Raw genomic sequence first — 16,722 nt, 5'->3', positions numbered from 1 at the left:
TACATTGAGTTTTGCTGAGTCATCATGGCTGCAAACATACATCAATGCAACAGGTAATGTCTGAAGCACAAAGAGCTGCTTTACATCACTCCTAGAAACAGAGGGACAAAGAATTTTCTACTCACTTCCAAATACAGGTGACACTTTTGCCTCTGCTGTTGCTGCCCTAAAACAACACTTTTTACTTAAAGTAAATGTTGTTGTGGAAACACATGCTTTCACAAAGTAAACACAAGCTTCACATAAGACATTCAGTATGTGGTCAGCTTGTGTCACCTTGCTTGTAAATGTGAGTTTGATGACAGAACAGAAGAAACAATCAGCTGTTTGAACATGTGTTTAGCTCCAGCATAAGAGAAAGAGTCTTGCTTGAACCTGATTGACTCTGGATGCTACACTGGCAACACAAACGGAATTTGCCGTTCAACAAACTAAGTCCATAGAAAGAGCACTTCAGTGATACACCACTAAAACCACATGGTTACATACACAAAGAAAATAATTCCTGTGATAGGCTGAACATCACCCTTTTAGGCAACACTGTTCTACCCCCATGTGCTGCTCCTACTGCTTCTGTGATCTCTACAAACACATCACCTGCTTCCTGCATCCCTGCTGCCCCGGATATTGACTGTGTGCATAAAGTGAAACAACTCTGAAAAACAACTCCCATGCCTCCGAACGAGACAAGATTTTCTTGTAAAACAAAGGGGGCCTGGCAAAAAACATTTGGGAACCACTGCTGTAGACAAACACCAGGGTCCTCTCTGACGATGGCTGCCGCCCTCACATCTTATATACACACACAGACACAAAGATTTTCCACAACTCTTATATGTTGCCTCGCCTCACAGGCTTATACCTTCCCTTCAAGGAGAGACATTTACGACTGTTTTTCACTGAGCTGTTGCCTCCCTTCTTCCACAGATGAGCAGGAGTGCCCCACTCTATCTATCTAACCCCCACACGCCTGAATGTCTCTGACTTACTGCAGCGGCCGCTGTGTGTTTCTGTGTAGAACACGTGATAGAGCATAAGACACGTTTGTGGAGCTAACCTAAGTGACAAAGTGATACAACTGTTACTAAAGTGATATGGTTAAAATATGTGATCAATACATAAAATAAAGAAATTTCCACCACATGGCACAGAGAAACCTGTGTTTGCTTCCCCCAAACTGTCAGCAACAGAACAAACATGTTCAACTGTTGAAAAAGAAGCTCTTGCTGGTGTGTGTGCTGCAGAGAAAAGGAGAACATATTTGTGAGGCTGATGTTTCACTCTGCAGACAGACCACCAAGCTCTGACAACGCCAAAGGGATTCATAGGGCGAGAATGAGTATCACCCGCTGGTTTGCTGTTATTTACTGCCCAGATTCTCTGAGTCATACAGCTGACTGTCTATCTCGTCTGCTTCTGCCTGTTTCTTCCCATCACACTTCGGATGCAGAACTTGAAATGGTAGCTCAAATTTCTGCTGCCATGTCGTCACCTCCAGTTGCTGATTTTCACTCTGCCTGTTCGACTTGACCTGAACTGTTTGCTTTGCGCTCACAAATACAAAGTGTTTTGTCTGCATCGCTTGCATCTTACTACAAAACCCATAATGAACTCTCAACTCTAAGTAATTATGTTCACAGATGCTCAAGACTCACTGCACCATGTTCAGTGAGACCTAAACTGATCGCACTAGAAAGTGAAAGTCACCAAAGGATTGTGAACACAAAGCAAAGATTAAGAGACCTCTACTGGTGGCATTGACTGACTACTACTCCAAATGGCCTGAGCTTATTCAACTCCTCTCGTCTGTCTTTAGTTGTCACGGCAACCCAGAAAACATTGTAACAGACAATGGTACACAGTTTAACTCTGAATTGTTCACCTCATTCATCCATAATACAGGCATATCTCACAGCAGAACATCTGTCTACTACCCAGCTGCAAATGGAGCAATTGAACAGTTTCTTCGTGACCTCTGCACCTGCATCAGGACAGCAATCCAGCCGTCACAGCCATGGAAGCAGACTGTGTTGAACTGGCTTCAAGTTTACTGCACTGAAAAAAAATTGGAGTGACATTTACTTAAAAAAAGCTAGGCAACTTTTTTCACACAGAAAGTGCTTGTAATCTTTACTCGGGCTATTTCTAAGTAATATTTACTTACTAGAACCATCTATTTCTAATGTGAAATACACAAGTAAATTGCACTGGCAATACTCATCTATAGATTGTAACTTTTACTCAGAATACCATTGCATCCAATTACAAAACCCAAGTGAACATTGCTGATATTTTTTTGTGTTTCTTACTCATCTTTTCTTTGTTATATTCTATGTAATTATTAAGTAATATTTATTATGAATGTACTAGTTAATATTAATCGAATTGAATAAATATTCTTATTATTCTATTAAATAATAAATCAATATTTTCCAAAACAAATATTTGCAGCTTAAGGGACACTTTTATTTCACAGTTGAAATGGCATAGATATATTTAAAATATCTACATAACATTATAACCACAAAAAACATGGCCATAGAACTTCTTGCTCGCAAATTTCAAAACAGAGCATATACACATATACAAAAAAAAAACATGCTATTCAAAAACTCAGTGTGCACTGTCCCCTTTCTTCTAATTAACTTTCAGAACACATACATCAACTCTGTCCATTAACAGTTGCAATCACCACCTTTGCAGACATTCTCAGAACGTTCAGGACAGAAAGAACTTGTATAAAACTGAGCAACACTTGAAATTACTGTCAGAAAACAGACAAAATGCAAACAAATTAATTGTGCTGGACAAAAGCACAAATAACACTGACCACTCACGCTAAAAGTTTCTTGTGGAGAGACTGGACCTTTGGTGACATTTTAAGGATGTCAAGCTCAAGAAACAGCTTCTGAAATACCTCAAATGTATATTTCAGTTTCAGTGGGTAACTTAAGTTGACAGCATAGATGACACCCATGAGCAGGAGGCAAGCGTTTGTCACACTTCCGCAGTCCTCCAGAATTTCTGTCCCCTCAATGATGACCGACATGTTCACAGGATCTTGGTTTTCCTGTGCCACATTGGGATGGATTACAATGATCTTCATCATGTGATTACTGCAGTCCTCTTTCAATGCTTCTTGGCTGACGTCCTGTGAAAACAAACAAACCACAATTAGAAATAACTAGAATAGATTCCAAGTAAAAGAAAAGGTTAAGAGAAAAAAATGTAAAAATAAAAAAAGAGGTATACTCAATTTAGTATACTCAAATCAAACAATATTCATATGGCACTTTTCATACGTAAAGTTACAGAATGTGCTTCACAGAGGCTGACCCTGAGACAAAGAAAATCACTTTTGGGGGCCATCCAGCCTGGAGCTGTCCATGGGACGGCATGCGTGTTGGTAGACCAGAACCATTAAATCATTAAAATAGGTTATAAAGGTATAATCAAATTAAATACTCTTTTGCTCATAAAATAAAGTTAATAAGTGATCGTTAAATAGTCAGAAAAAAATCAGACAAAAGGCAAGTTAAAGTTTAAGGCAGATAAGATAAAGATTAAATATGATTTAAAAAATAAAGGGTAAGAGCATAAAGATTTAAGAAATTAGTTCAAAGCCTGATTAAAAATATTAATCTTGAGTCTTTTTTAAAAAACATCACGAGTGTAGAGAATCTTTGACCTTCAATATATCATCACAAGTGAAGACCAGATTATAAGGTTAGACAATAATTTTAATACAGTCATTATGATAATCAGATACCTGATGGTCTTTGATCAGCTCCTCTCCACTCTCTCCAAGATACTCAACTAAGCAACGAATGATAATGTCCCTTCTGCCATCGACATGATGCTATTAAACCCAAAAAGAAAATTTATTGCAGAAAATACACAACATAACATATGTAACATACATACATAACAGCACATACAGATGTAAACAGAAAGTTACCCATGGAGAATGTAAGCCTGCAGCTACATTCTAACGTTGTGAAGTGTGCAACTTAACATGAATTTCTCAACGATGTGTGTTAAGACAAGAGTCCAGTGCATGTCATAATCTGTGGGTCCAGAAACTGTCTCTGCCCAGTGAGGAAAGTTTTCTGCCTCATCACTGGACATGCAAATGAATTTTTCGCAACATATCAGTACCTCCTATCACAATATTAACCAGTCAAGGACAGGAATTCCCACACACAAGAGTAATATTTTGGGAAATAATTGTATTGGAGTCTATGGGCAGCAGGAAGGGATCTCGCTGCACTCAGAGGGTCACTTTGAAAATTCTGTAAATTTCTCTGCTTTTGAGCGCATATTAAGGGAGAGATGACAGGTTTGTATACACTTGTAGAGACAATCATGTGCATAAATTGTTAATTGTGGCCACAGTGTCAGGATCAGGAGAACAGTTTCAGCCAACACAGACACTGATCAGATTAAAGGACAAGTTCAGTATTTTACACTTAAAGCCCTGTTTTCAGTTTATGATGAAATCGAACGATTTTGATTGAAATTTGGACACATACTGCTGGCCCGAGCTTTTTTGGTTTCTGTGGTAGCACACCCCCACCTCCACAATGGCTTCATAGGTGCACTGGAACAATCCTTCCTAAAACGCATAAAACTGTCGTTTACAAAGACATGAAACTCACCGAGTGGTCAGGAGTGTTCACTGATATGTTCACACAAAAATCGCTGCAAAAGATACTTTCCAACTGGTTTTTATTGTAGTTTTTGTCCAACTCCATTGACTTGTATTAGATGTGCTGTGATGTACGGTATTAGTCCGCCGCTATTCTATTCTATTATTCAAGCTCTGTACGGAAGAATGTACAGGTGTGAGGCGTTTGAAAAAATAGGTCCACAGTTTTACAACAAATGGTAAAACACCTGTTGGAAAGCATTTTTGCAGCGATGTGTGTGAACATATCAGTGAACACCCCTGACCACTCAGTGAGTTTCACGTCTTTGTATGAAGCCATTGTGGAGGTGGGGGTGTGCTACCACAGAAACCAAAAAAGCTCGGGCCAGCAGCATGTGTCCAAATTTCAATCAAAATCGTTCGATTTCATCATAAACAATCTGAAAACAAAGCTTTAAGTGTAAAATAACAAACTTGTCCTTTAAATAAGAGTGATACATTCTCAGTGTGTATGACCTCATCTTTTCCATTAGATTATGTAATTAAAATAATTTAAAATGTTACCTTATTCAGTGAGTCCAACATTGGTTTTATTTTGGTCCCTGCAGTCCCACCCTTCCTTCGAAATATCTCCAGGAGTTTGGTGGTGTACCCGTCCAATCTGGACAAAAACGTTCGCTCCAGATGAATTGTGGTTATTCGCTTAAACTCCTCTTTGATCTGAAATGAGAGATAAAAACACAAAATAATGTCAAAGATGACTCATGAGATCTCACATACACTTAGTTGCTGCATGAACAAGAACTGGATTTACCTGATTTTCACAGAACAGAGAAGGCCACCTCTCTAAGAGGTCTTGGATTGCAGGGCAATCCTTGACAACCTCTTTTCTTCTCATAGCGAAAGACTTCTCCATTTTCTCATTAATTGCCCTCTCATTGTGCTTCTTCTTCATTTCCTTCAGCAAATCTAGTCTCTCCATCTCTAAGGTTTCCTCAGTCTCACCGAATGGCAGTGGTGGCAGATAGTTGACTTCAGCTTTTTTTGCCCTTTTAAAGCCTTTAAGTGAACCCTCGTCACTGGAGCATCGTCTCTTCAGTGTGTTCACCTCGAGCTCTGGAATGGCTAATTGGCGACCTCTTAACTTTGCCCTGTAGTTGCCCATTTTATACTTTATCCTCTGTTGCCAACCATATAGGCCATTAAAAGACCCTGGCTCTTTGAGGCATGGGTATTTTGCTACCAAGGCTTCAGCAACAGCTAAAATCTGGACACCAGTTGGATATGCTGTGAAGCCAAATATAGTCTCTGCAAGCTTCTCAAGAATGCTACTAGTTACGCTTGGGTTGTTCAAAAGTGTGCCATCATTTTCATAAGCTTGCTTTCCTGCTTCCAGTGCAAGGTCTATATCATAAGAGAAGTCTGGTATTTCAAACTTAAATGGCCATGGCTTAGACCTGTAGGATGGTCCACTCTCATCTGGGGAGGACAACAGGATTGTGTCGCATACAGATGAGGAGGAGCTTGCTTCTGTAGATAGTGGAACTGGAGATTCGACTTCTGACATGTCCACAGTAGTGAGACTCAAGATTACTGGTTCAGTTTTTACTACTTTGAGGTTAGCTTTATCTTGTACTTCCTCAATCGAGGTCAAAGTGAAGAACTGACCGTCGAAATCCATGTCCTGGTACATAACAGTGAATGGTCCTGTAATATCAAATGTCTCTCGAAGAACATCATTGAGGTCCTGAAGTGTGCTTGGGATGCCTGCAGGTAAAAGTAGTTTGTGGACATCATCCTCCCCAAAAATTATCCGCAGTTTCGCTGAGGGTGCCATATCAACAGGAAGAAGCTGCAACAACAGAGAAGAGAAATACACAGACATTTATTCACTCCTCACATTTCAAAAGGATAGGCAAATGTGGTGCTTTAAAGTTGTCAGGCGTCTTCCTGCAAGGGTGTATGAAGCCAAAGGATAAAAATCTTTAAGCTCTCTTTGCTCAAGTAACTGCACACTCCCTGTGTTCTCCAGCTCATAACTCCTCAGGTGTTCATTGTACCATGTATTTTGTTGTCTCACGAAAAAAGTCAGTTTGTTATAAATCACCATTATCTGTAACACTTCAGAAAAGTCAGGCAGTCCTGCAGTGGAACCACAACACAACAACATTCCCACTGCATAGTTGGTGCCTAAACTGCACACATTATTGGCAACATGCACAGCTGTAACAGCAGGGAATTTGCATTTCACCAGGTCTTTTAGATCATCCTTAAGCACATCTAAAGAGACCTCTGTTGTTTTTGTGACTGCAAGTGATGGTTTGACAGAATGTGATTGATGATATGCAACCATGAGCTGGTGCTTATTTGCAAGGGACAGCAAAATATTCCTGAAACAACCAGTGTGTCTGACCACCTTCTTGAAAAAGCTGTGTTTGGCCTCGAATCTCATTGTCCAGAGGGCAGCCAGGGGGCCAAATTCCCGAATGAGCTGAGGATAGTGCTCAAGGAAATGGTGCTTGGGAATGAGCTTATGTTGGGGGAAAACATCAAGGAATCTGCTTCGGTGTTCTGAAATGATGCTGTCAAGATAGCAAATGCTTTCTTCAGTATGGGCTCGAGACATGACAAGGTCCACAATGTCTTTCAGTGTCATCAGCATCTGCCATACAGGCTCTTGTTGGGGTACTTTTAAACCTATAATCAGAGGCAAAAGACGTAATAAGCACCAATTTTCATGTGCGTTGCCCCCTACTGATTTTCGAGTCGAAAAGTTAGCAGGAATGAGATGAGGGCGATTTGTTTTATCACTCCACTTGTATGGGAAATTGGAAATGGCATCATTCAGTTCCATGAGAGAAAAATATTTTTTCTTGATCAAGTTATCAAATGCCAAAGCCAGTTCCACTGGAACAATGCCCTCCAGCAGATCATGTAAAACATCTGGAGGGTAACCAGATGTAACATGAAAATGCTCAAGTTTTTCTGACAATGCACACTGTTTTTTTACACCATAACAATGAGGGTGATCTGGACTAGACACAGCTGTCTGTACATGCAGTGTATGTTGATCTTTGGTTCTTTGATGAAAAGACCCAGATCTCACTTCATTGGACTGAAACTTGGATCGCTCCCCAACACAAAACCGGCAGATGTATGACCCTGCAAAGCTTTCGACAAATCCTGCCACAGAGTGCGCCCCCAAATTATCTGCCACCACACTGACCACAGTCCCTTTGATGGCTTTCCCTAACGCTGGAACAAAAAGACCATCTTTCTCCAAGCTTTGGATATCTGTTAACAGTGGCTCTAAAACTCGCTGGAATCCAAACTGCTTGGTGTCTTCAGCCTTACACAGAATTGCAAGGTAGATTGATGTCAATGTGGAACGTAACTGCACCGGAATGTTTCCCAACACCCAATAGACAGCTGTGACTTTGTGCTTTTTTCGAGATGTCCCAAGAGGATTACATACCTCAAAGTCATCAACGTACAGGATGAGACTCACTCTGTTCTCCTCTACAGAGAAAAACTTGTTGTTTTGATAGTGAGATCCATCACGAAATGTCTGGTACTTAAAGTCATTTTCAGTTTTTTTTTCACCTTCAAATGTGTTTTCTTGAAAAGACTTACTTAGGACCTGCACCAAGGAGGGCAATATTGGGACATACTGGAAGGTTTTGCCCCTTTTTTTATCAAGTATGTGTTCTTCTGGTTCAACAACTGAAAAATGCTTCTTCATAAATTCTCTTCTCTTGTAATAAGTTGTGAAAGGGCCACCTGTCCCCAAGGCAGTACTTATAGGGTGTGTCTCACAAAGATTTTTCACTAAATCTGAGATAATGGCTGGATCCAGATCACAATTATGGCTTTTCAAGGTGGACACCACCACATCTCTTAAAAGTGGACCAGATGCAGAGGTGGATATAAACTGAAGCTCATCTACTATTTCATCAATGCATTTGTTTGGGACATTGAACATGCTTTCTAACTTTAAAAATAGATGGCCAAATTTCTCTTCTATATCTTGAGACAACTCCTGTGTTTCCCCATCCCAAAGTTCTAAGCTCTCTTCCACACAGGTCTCATCCTGAGCAAACATGGGTTCATTAGGTTTGCTTTTTAATACTTCAGTTTTAAAATCCTCAAGGGTGTGTGACTGGTGTTTTCTGTGTCTATGTGTAGCAAAGGTGGAATAAATATTTGTACTGAAGTTGCAGTTTTTGAAGACACATGCAACTACTTCAAACTTCCTTAAGTGGTTGTTAAGATGCTCAAAATACTGCTTCTCTGAATTAAAAAAAACAGAGCAGCAAAGTAGACAAGTAAATGAAAGAGGTCCACTTTGTGTGACCATCTTCACATGGTGTCGAGACAAATGGGTCTTAAGGGCATTAAATGTTTTAAACGAGCAAGGGCAATCAGTGTGAAGACAAGGGACTGACTGGCTGCGACCACCATTTCCATGCTTTAGTCTGTAGTGTTTTAACAATCCCAACCTCTTCTCTGACTCAAAGCTACATATCTTACACATCCATCTCATGTTGTGGCACCTTAAACAGACAAATTGACCATCTCAAAATTAAACCAAACTGCCACACAAAGAAATTATGTGACAAGTTAAACCTAATCGTTACTAATTTGATCTTACCTTGTGGAGTTCAAATTAGCAGTCAGAAGGTCCTATGTTCTGTAAAAAAAAGAAAAGAAAAGAAAAGAAAAAAGGTTATCTATATGCTTTTCAACTAATTTCTACTAACTCAAGGATGCACACTGATTTTTTTTTTTTTTTAAACATATGTCAGCTCGGTGTCAAATTTAAAACAGGTCAACATGAAGACTTGAGTGAAATTGAGTGCGTACATCGTTTTTGTTTTTTGTTTTTCAAAATACACCTCGTAGCAGCGGTGCAGCAATTATTTTAAACTGGACCGTGGTCGTTTTATTCACAAAGACGTTAGTTAAGGCAGCAGGCGTGTGTTGTTTAGGTGGCCATCTAAGCTGTAAAGTGCTGTGGGAAATTCTGGACATACCTCCTGCCAGGAAAGTTAGTTAGCAAGTCTAGCAGGAAAATACACTATTTGCTAGCGCAGCTGCTTTCAGTGCGGAGAAACTGACTTAAGTAGGTGAGACAACAGGAACGTACAAAGTTTGCCCGCTTAAAACTTACATTCATGGTTCCACTTCTTCCCGTTTCCGTCAAGTCTGCCAACCGCCGAAATGTGGACCATGGTATGTCTGAAGAAAGACCGCTCAAATGTGGGGAGGGGCTTTGACGTCATGCTCCGAATGCAGAGAAGGTGGCCATATTCACTGATGTCACTCCATTACATTTTACTTGGAAATATCAACTAATTAAGCCAATGAATTGGTTTAGTGAATATTACTTGGATTGAATGATTCAATTTACATACAAAACTGAGGACACATAATTACAAACAATCCTCAAGTAATGCACTACAAGAAAAACTGCTATTTTAAAGTAATAGCACTGAATTTGTATTTTTTTGTAAAATTTATATAGCTAATTGAAATAATAATTACAGGGCCAAAAAAACATTTTTTTCAGTGTACCGTAACCAACCACATGACATCAAGTACTGACAGAAGATGGCGCTAAACATGTTTTTAAAACTTTAAGCATTTTATTCTTAAATCCAGCTTCACAGTTACATCTCTAATGGCCTGGTAATGGTAATGGCCTGTATTTATATAGCGCTTTACTAGTCCCTAAGGACCCCAAAGCGCTTTACATATCCAGTCATCCACCCATTCACACACACATTCACACACATCTGTGTCAGTGTTTGAGGGCTCGTTGTGTAAATTAGCCTTTATGTGCGCAGCTTTCATGTCCTCTTAAAGGTCCAGCTGCTGTAAGTCTGACCCTCTACAATGGAGCCAACAGAAAATGGAGGTTTTTTAAATGTTCTTTTTTTTGTCTGCTCGTCATTAGGATGGAGATTTGTGTCAGTCTGTGGGATTGTACTCTTAAGGATTATATTGTTAAATGGTAATTATGTAAAGGTGGATTTCTGGTTTTGTTATCTAGTAACACAAAAGTAATGTAACACATAGTGTAATTGATTACTCACTCCAGGTAATAAATAATGTAACTTCTACAGCATGAGAGAACACTGGTTAAAGCCACAATCAATAAATCTGCTTATATGACATAAAAACACAAATATGCGGTTTCTTTTATTTATGAGCACACCTATTGTCTTTGTTGGTGATGTGTGTTTTCATCAGGAAAGGTTTGATTATATAAAATCATTTAAACAGTATAGCAACATTTTTACCAAAACAGAGACTGTGGTGACATTACTGAAATAGTAATCTAATAATGATAATGTGAAACACATTATTTCTGCTTCATCTTGTCATAAAATAAATATATTGTTAGTGCTTATTGTTACTTGTTTTAAATATAGTCTAAAAGAGCCGTCTCTGAGTAGAGTCTGAGCCAAGAGTACTGACAGGAAACTGCATGCTTTTACAGAGCACAGGAGGTGCAGACAGAAAGTGAAACTAAGCAGTGTTTTCATCGAAACTTGGTGTGTGTGACGTGCAGCGGAAATATACATATAACCATGCTGGCTTCTAAAGCTTTCAGACCTGAGCTTTTGTCTTAGTGTGTTCAGGCCTCCATTTCCGGAAATGTAAAATAAAGATTATTTTTTGAGCTTTGACCACTCTGAGTCCAGTCTTTTTCTGCCGCCAAAAGAATTCAAAAAAACTGTATTTAATAATCTCTTTAAAATCAAAAGAGGATTCTTTCTACTCAACCTTAGTAAATGTCCAAAATACAGTTATTGTCTGTGTGGTAACTCTGTGCAGTTTTTTTTTTCTTCTTTTCTTCTTTTTTCTGTTGATTATTATTTCAGGTACTTTAATTGTGAAATCCTGATTAGTATTAGTATTTAATTTCATTTCTGAAAACAATGCATATCTTGATATTTAACTTATTCATGTTTATCTACTCACGCATGAAGTCTGCTTCTTAGTGTTGATAGAAGAGCTGCTGGTATTGAGATGCTCTGTCTCTCTGGCTTCTTCAGCATCTACTGTGTCAGTCTGATCCTTTGGTCTTCTGTTGTTCTCTTTTTGAAATTAAAATTAAATAAGAAGGAAATGTCCAAACTTGGATTAAAATATTAAACCTCTCATCAGAGTCTCAATGAAAACATTGATTCATAGTACCGATAAAGAATAATTAATCAGTGACTTACTCATGTGTTTCCTCTTTCTACGTACAAGAACAACAACTGAAAAAATTAACAGGAGGATGCAAAGAGCCAAACTAACAGCCAAACCGATGATGACAGAGGAAGAACTGGGCTCAGTTCTCAAAATCTCAAAGAAATCCTCTGAAATCGTACAAAAGAACGAAGTTTGAATAAATTTGGACTTCAGATGTTCAAAAAGTGTTTCTATCATAAATGTAAAAATATAATTTGAACCTTGAACATGTATGCGTGTCTCTCTGCTCTGGTTGGTGTTCCTCTGTTGGACTCTGCAGGTGATCTTGTTGCTGTGTCTCTTCTCCACAGTCACTCTGCTGCTGACAGTATAGAGGTCATCAGGACCTCTGAGGGTCTCTGTAGGTCCAGCAGAGAGGAGGTTTCCCTCACCGTCCAACCACAGCAGCTCAGGCTCTGGATACCAGCCTGCAGACTCACACTGCAACACCACTCCTCCTCTGTTTTTGTCAATCCCTGATAAACTGATGACAGGAGAGGTGGCAGCATCTGATGCTGAGCAAAAAGAAGAGTTTACAAAAAGATGTTAGTGGGTGAAAAAAATCCCATTATGGACACTAATTCACAGTTATTAAATTATTTAAATTTTATAATTCTGACGCATTTGGCGTGTTCTCTTTTCTAAAGTCTACTTACCAACCACAAGCTTAACAAAAGATTTTTTCTCCATTAAAGGAATGCTGCATTCATATGTTCCTCCATCAGAGAGTTTTACTCTGGAGAGTTTCAGTGAAATGTTTCCACGCTTCAGTTCATTGATGAACAGTGATGTTCTTCCCCTGTATGAAGGATTTCTTGTAGTCACCAGATCCTGACCGGATCGCCACACATGGACAAATCTTGGGTTCAAGTCAGATCTTGTCCACTCCAATATCTCAGCTGTAACATCCTCTGCAGGCTCCACGTGACATGGTAAAATAACATCATCATCAACTAATGCAACTACTGGCTGATGTGGACCAACCACCTGAGACTCCGCTGTAGACAGGAGACAAAACAAAGAAAGAAAGAAAGACGTGCCCATTAATTTCTGCAGCCAGTTTGAATGCATATATATAGTTAAAGATGACACTCAGCATAGAGCATTATTTTTCTTTCACTTTTTAAAAAAATTGATGAAGATAAAAATGTTTAAAAAAAGATGTTTCACTAAAGAATTAAATAAACACTTGCAGGCAGGCAACAAATTACAAAAATCAAATTATAAACTGCAGTTTGTACCAAATGTAACATATTTACTATTTTGTTTATATGCACTGTAATAAAAAAATATTATGCATGTAACATCAAACTTACCTCTATTTAAGTGTATTAGAAGATGGAAAATGAAAATACTGAAGACTTTGACTGGAGAAAGGGAGAGCACATCTATCTGTGGAAGCATCCTCCTCTGAAAATACATCAGTGATACATACATGTGTGGCTGCAAGAAGTTATTGTAATAATAAGAATTTGTCAATTTCATATCTAAAATCAACTTATTCACGATTGAACACATATTTTACATGTTACATGTTTTAATATGTTAAGTACTGTCATGAGGTCATCATCATGCACTTAGCACTATTGCTGTCCATTAACTCCAGATTTAAAGCACCAGACATTTTGGTATTGATAAAAGTGAACACATTACTTTACATTATTGCTAAATTGCAGCCTAGAGAACTTTTGGTCAGTTATCTTTGAGGTGAACTCTGCTGCTGATTGTTTTGATTGTGTAATGGGCCGCAGGGAAAGCTTAGCCATCAGATCATCTCTTTTAAATAGATAGGTACAGTATTGATCCACAAGGGAAATTGTTCTGTTACATCAGCAGGATAAAGAATAAAAATAGTGCAATATAAAATAAACAACAAATAAATACAAAGTGATCTGATCAAAATCTGTGTTTATAGATTACAAGTTCAGAATTGGACAACCATATCAGATGTTTGCACATGTTCTCCTTTATTTCCAAAGACATCCCATAATTAAAGTATTTTAAAATGTATCATTTATTGTTTTCCATCTCATAATTGTCTGCACAGGAACAACAGCTGGTCTCACCATAAAATCCATAAATTGGCTGTTTATGAAAAGTTGGAATCACAACTAATAAAGTACAGTTTGGTGTGAGTGCAGACTGAAAAGTGACTTTCTAGCTGCCTGACTGTAAACAAATGTTGTAAATCACTCAAATATATAATATTTACAGTGTTTTAATGCCTTTAGTTTTCACATCAAATATTTGAAACCTTTGTCATTCATTTGTAAAATGTTTAATTTCATTTACACAGATTTATTTATGTCAGTGAAATAAATTATACTATAATCAGACTTCATAACGAGACACCAGAAAAGCATGTAGAACTTATAAATAGACAATTTGAAAGAGACTTACCTGTGGAAAGTTGTGTGAGCCTAAAAGGGTGAAGTTTGAAAATCATTAACCTGCTGGCCTTACTTTGGCTTATCAACTCCAAATGCCTCATATGTGCTCGCATCCATTGTTGATTCTGGTTAGATCAGTTGTCCAGTGTGTCAAATGCTGAACTTTGAGCCTGTTATAAAATAATCAAGATGAAACCATATCTGTCTTTGCAGTGTTCAAAAAGATGCATTCACATGGTAGGTGTTGTCTCAGCTATCTTACTGAAGGTGGCAGTAGACGACTGAATGCACACTGATAAGAGACTCAGGGTTAGCAATGACCAAATAAAACTTTCTGAAGCTTTTATTGAAAAACAGTTCATTACTCAAAGCTTTTCTAAACAGTCCTCTTTAGTGACATCTGGTGACCTAAAATATGAATAGCAGCTTGCATCTACAACAGGGGTAGGCAACCTTTCTGATGATGAGTGCCATCTAAAATTTCCTCAGAAGTCAATGTGCCATCTTACTACGGCCAAACGGGTCCTGCTAAGACATTGGTGGAAAAAGAACCCCCCTCCCTATGAAGAGTGGCTAATGACAATGGCTAAGTTGGCGTCTTACGAAAAAGTGACTTATAGTTTATTAGACAAATTGCATCAATATGATTGTATTTGGTCCCCCTTTACAAGCTGGCTTTATGTAACTTGAAGAACAGAGGAGTAATGACAGAGTGGTGGTGTGGGGATTGGGGTGTTTTTGTTTTTTTGGTTTCTTTTTTTTTGGGGGGGGGGGGGGGGGGTTGTTTGTTTTTTCGTTGTTGTTGTTGTTTTGTTTGTTTCTTTTTTAAATTATTTATTTATGTATTTTTCTTTAAGTTCTGTTATTGAAGTTTAAAATGAAATAAATAAAAATTCAATTCAAAAAAACAAGTCAATGTGTCGAGTGCATTAGCAATCAATTTAATAACACTCTGTATTAACAGTTACACACTATATAGAACAACTTTATACAATTACATTTGTTCATCAGAAAGGTTGCCTACCCCTGGCTTAGACTATGACCTTTTATTTTGAAATGAACCTGCTCCATAGCAGTGTAACCTAAGCACACGACTTAAACTGAAAGCTCAGAGTTTCTTTTAATAAGTCACCTCGATGAGACAAAGTCCTGCTTTAAGTGCAGGTCTCTGACTCCAAGAACAGTTCTTTATAAACATAAATACAGCTTTTCTCACACTTTGCTGCTACATTTGGAGCTTTGTGGGAGCTTTTAACAACTGACAGACATTTGTCATCTAGTATGTTTCTTACAGTTTGACAAAGAAACAGCAGTCTGACTTTATTCAGAGTTTATTCAGTAACATGTAGAAAATATTCCTTTCTTCTTTTTTTTTTTTTTACCACAAATAGTAGTGTTTTGTTATAAGCTTCTTTTTTGTTTGTCCTCTGACTCAAAAACAACCCCAAAACAAAACAAACAAACAAAAGAAGACTTACCACAGATAGACCCCAGACTTCGACACAGTGATCCAAACTGTCAAAGTGAAACAAGTCACTGGAGCCGAGCAGGAAACAAAAACTCAGTATTAATGAGTCACTGCAAACCAGGCATTCTGGTTGGATCAGTTTCTAACGTTCATTGCTGTACATTCCTTGGTCTATCAGATAAACACTGAGCATAATGAACACAGAGACGGTTGACCTTGATTGCATACTGCTTCAGATCAGTTCAGATCATGTGCAAATGGCTCAGCAGTTTGTTATTACTGTCAACAAGGAGCTCATGTTTTTGGTAGTATTTGCATTTCATTTTGTCTCTAAACAGCTCTAAAAGGTTGTGTATTCTGATAAAACTCTGTAGGGTGTAGAGCAGGGGTGTCCAAACTTTTTTCACTGAGGGCCACATACATAAAAATATAGGAGGGGCTGGGCCACTTACTAGAAATTAGGTATATAACCTTAACTTTAGTGTATTAAAGCTAGAAAAATCCCTTAAAAGTGGTCAAATATGGTATATTGTTGAATATGATTAAAGACAAAACTGCCTTCATCACAGCTTTCCATAAATGGATCTTTATTGATTTATTCAGAAAAAGCTTTGTTAGCTCATTCTCAGAACAGCAGCCTCAGATTTCCTCTTAGACAGAAGATTTACAGCACAGAGAAAAAACAATAAAGGGGAAAATGGGACGTGTATGTTTCAAGTTTGTTATTTAAGTTATTAGGCTTAGCAACACACCTATTAACGTTCGTTTGAAATGGTTATCAACATTAACAGACTGAACTGGACTTAATAACAGCAGTTCATAATTTTAGTAAATTATTCTGGTGAGTATCAGCTGCGCTGGGGTATGTAAATCAGGCCATCCAGCTGCGGTGCTGATCGCCACTCGTGCCAAAAATCCGGACAAATGTCACTTGATCAAGGAGCAAATCTGCATCAGATGAGATCAGCTGACTT

General features: G+C 38.3%; 1 protein-coding gene across 1 annotated transcript; it reads right to left on the bottom strand.

The window, feature by feature from the left end:
* Positions 1 to 2,833: 2,833 nt before the first annotated feature.
* On the bottom strand, positions 2,834 to 10,024 carry LOC148103704 (uncharacterized). The gene is made up of 6 exons (XM_087832985.1): positions 9,819 to 10,024; positions 9,300 to 9,338; positions 5,463 to 6,500; positions 5,213 to 5,368; positions 3,770 to 3,859; positions 2,834 to 3,151 (listed from the first exon to the last, which is right to left on the bottom strand). Exons 3-6 carry the CDS (start codon positions 6,483 to 6,485, stop codon positions 2,834 to 2,836), a joined length of 1,587 nt encoding a protein of 528 aa, XP_087689111.1. The 5' UTR covers positions 6,486 to 6,500; positions 9,300 to 9,338; positions 9,819 to 10,024.
* Between the last annotated feature and the right edge of the window lie 6,698 nt (positions 10,025 to 16,722).

The sequence above is a fragment of the Neolamprologus brichardi genome, chromosome 3 (assembly GCF_056152115.1).
Source record: "Neolamprologus brichardi isolate AB-2024 chromosome 3, ASM5615211v1, whole genome shotgun sequence".
Classification (NCBI taxonomy): domain Eukaryota; kingdom Metazoa; phylum Chordata; class Actinopteri; order Cichliformes; family Cichlidae; genus Neolamprologus; species Neolamprologus brichardi.
Note: the sequence above shows the minus strand (reverse complement) of the source record. Positions and strands in the feature narration are given on the sequence as shown.

Excerpts from the sequence above, each read along its gene's own strand:
- LOC148103704 (XM_087832985.1), bottom strand. The coding sequence starts at position 6,485 with ATGGCACCCTCAGCGAAACTGCGGATAATTTTTGGGGAGGATGATGTC. Across the intron at positions 5,369-5,462 it reads CTCTGTTCTGTGAAAATCAG|ATCAAAGAGGAGTTTAAGCG; the intron begins GTAAATCCAGTT and ends CTCTCATTTCAG. Across the intron at positions 3,860-5,212 it reads TGTTGGACTCACTGAATAAG|CATCATGTCGATGGCAGAAG; the intron begins GTAACATTTTAA and ends TGGGTTTAATAG.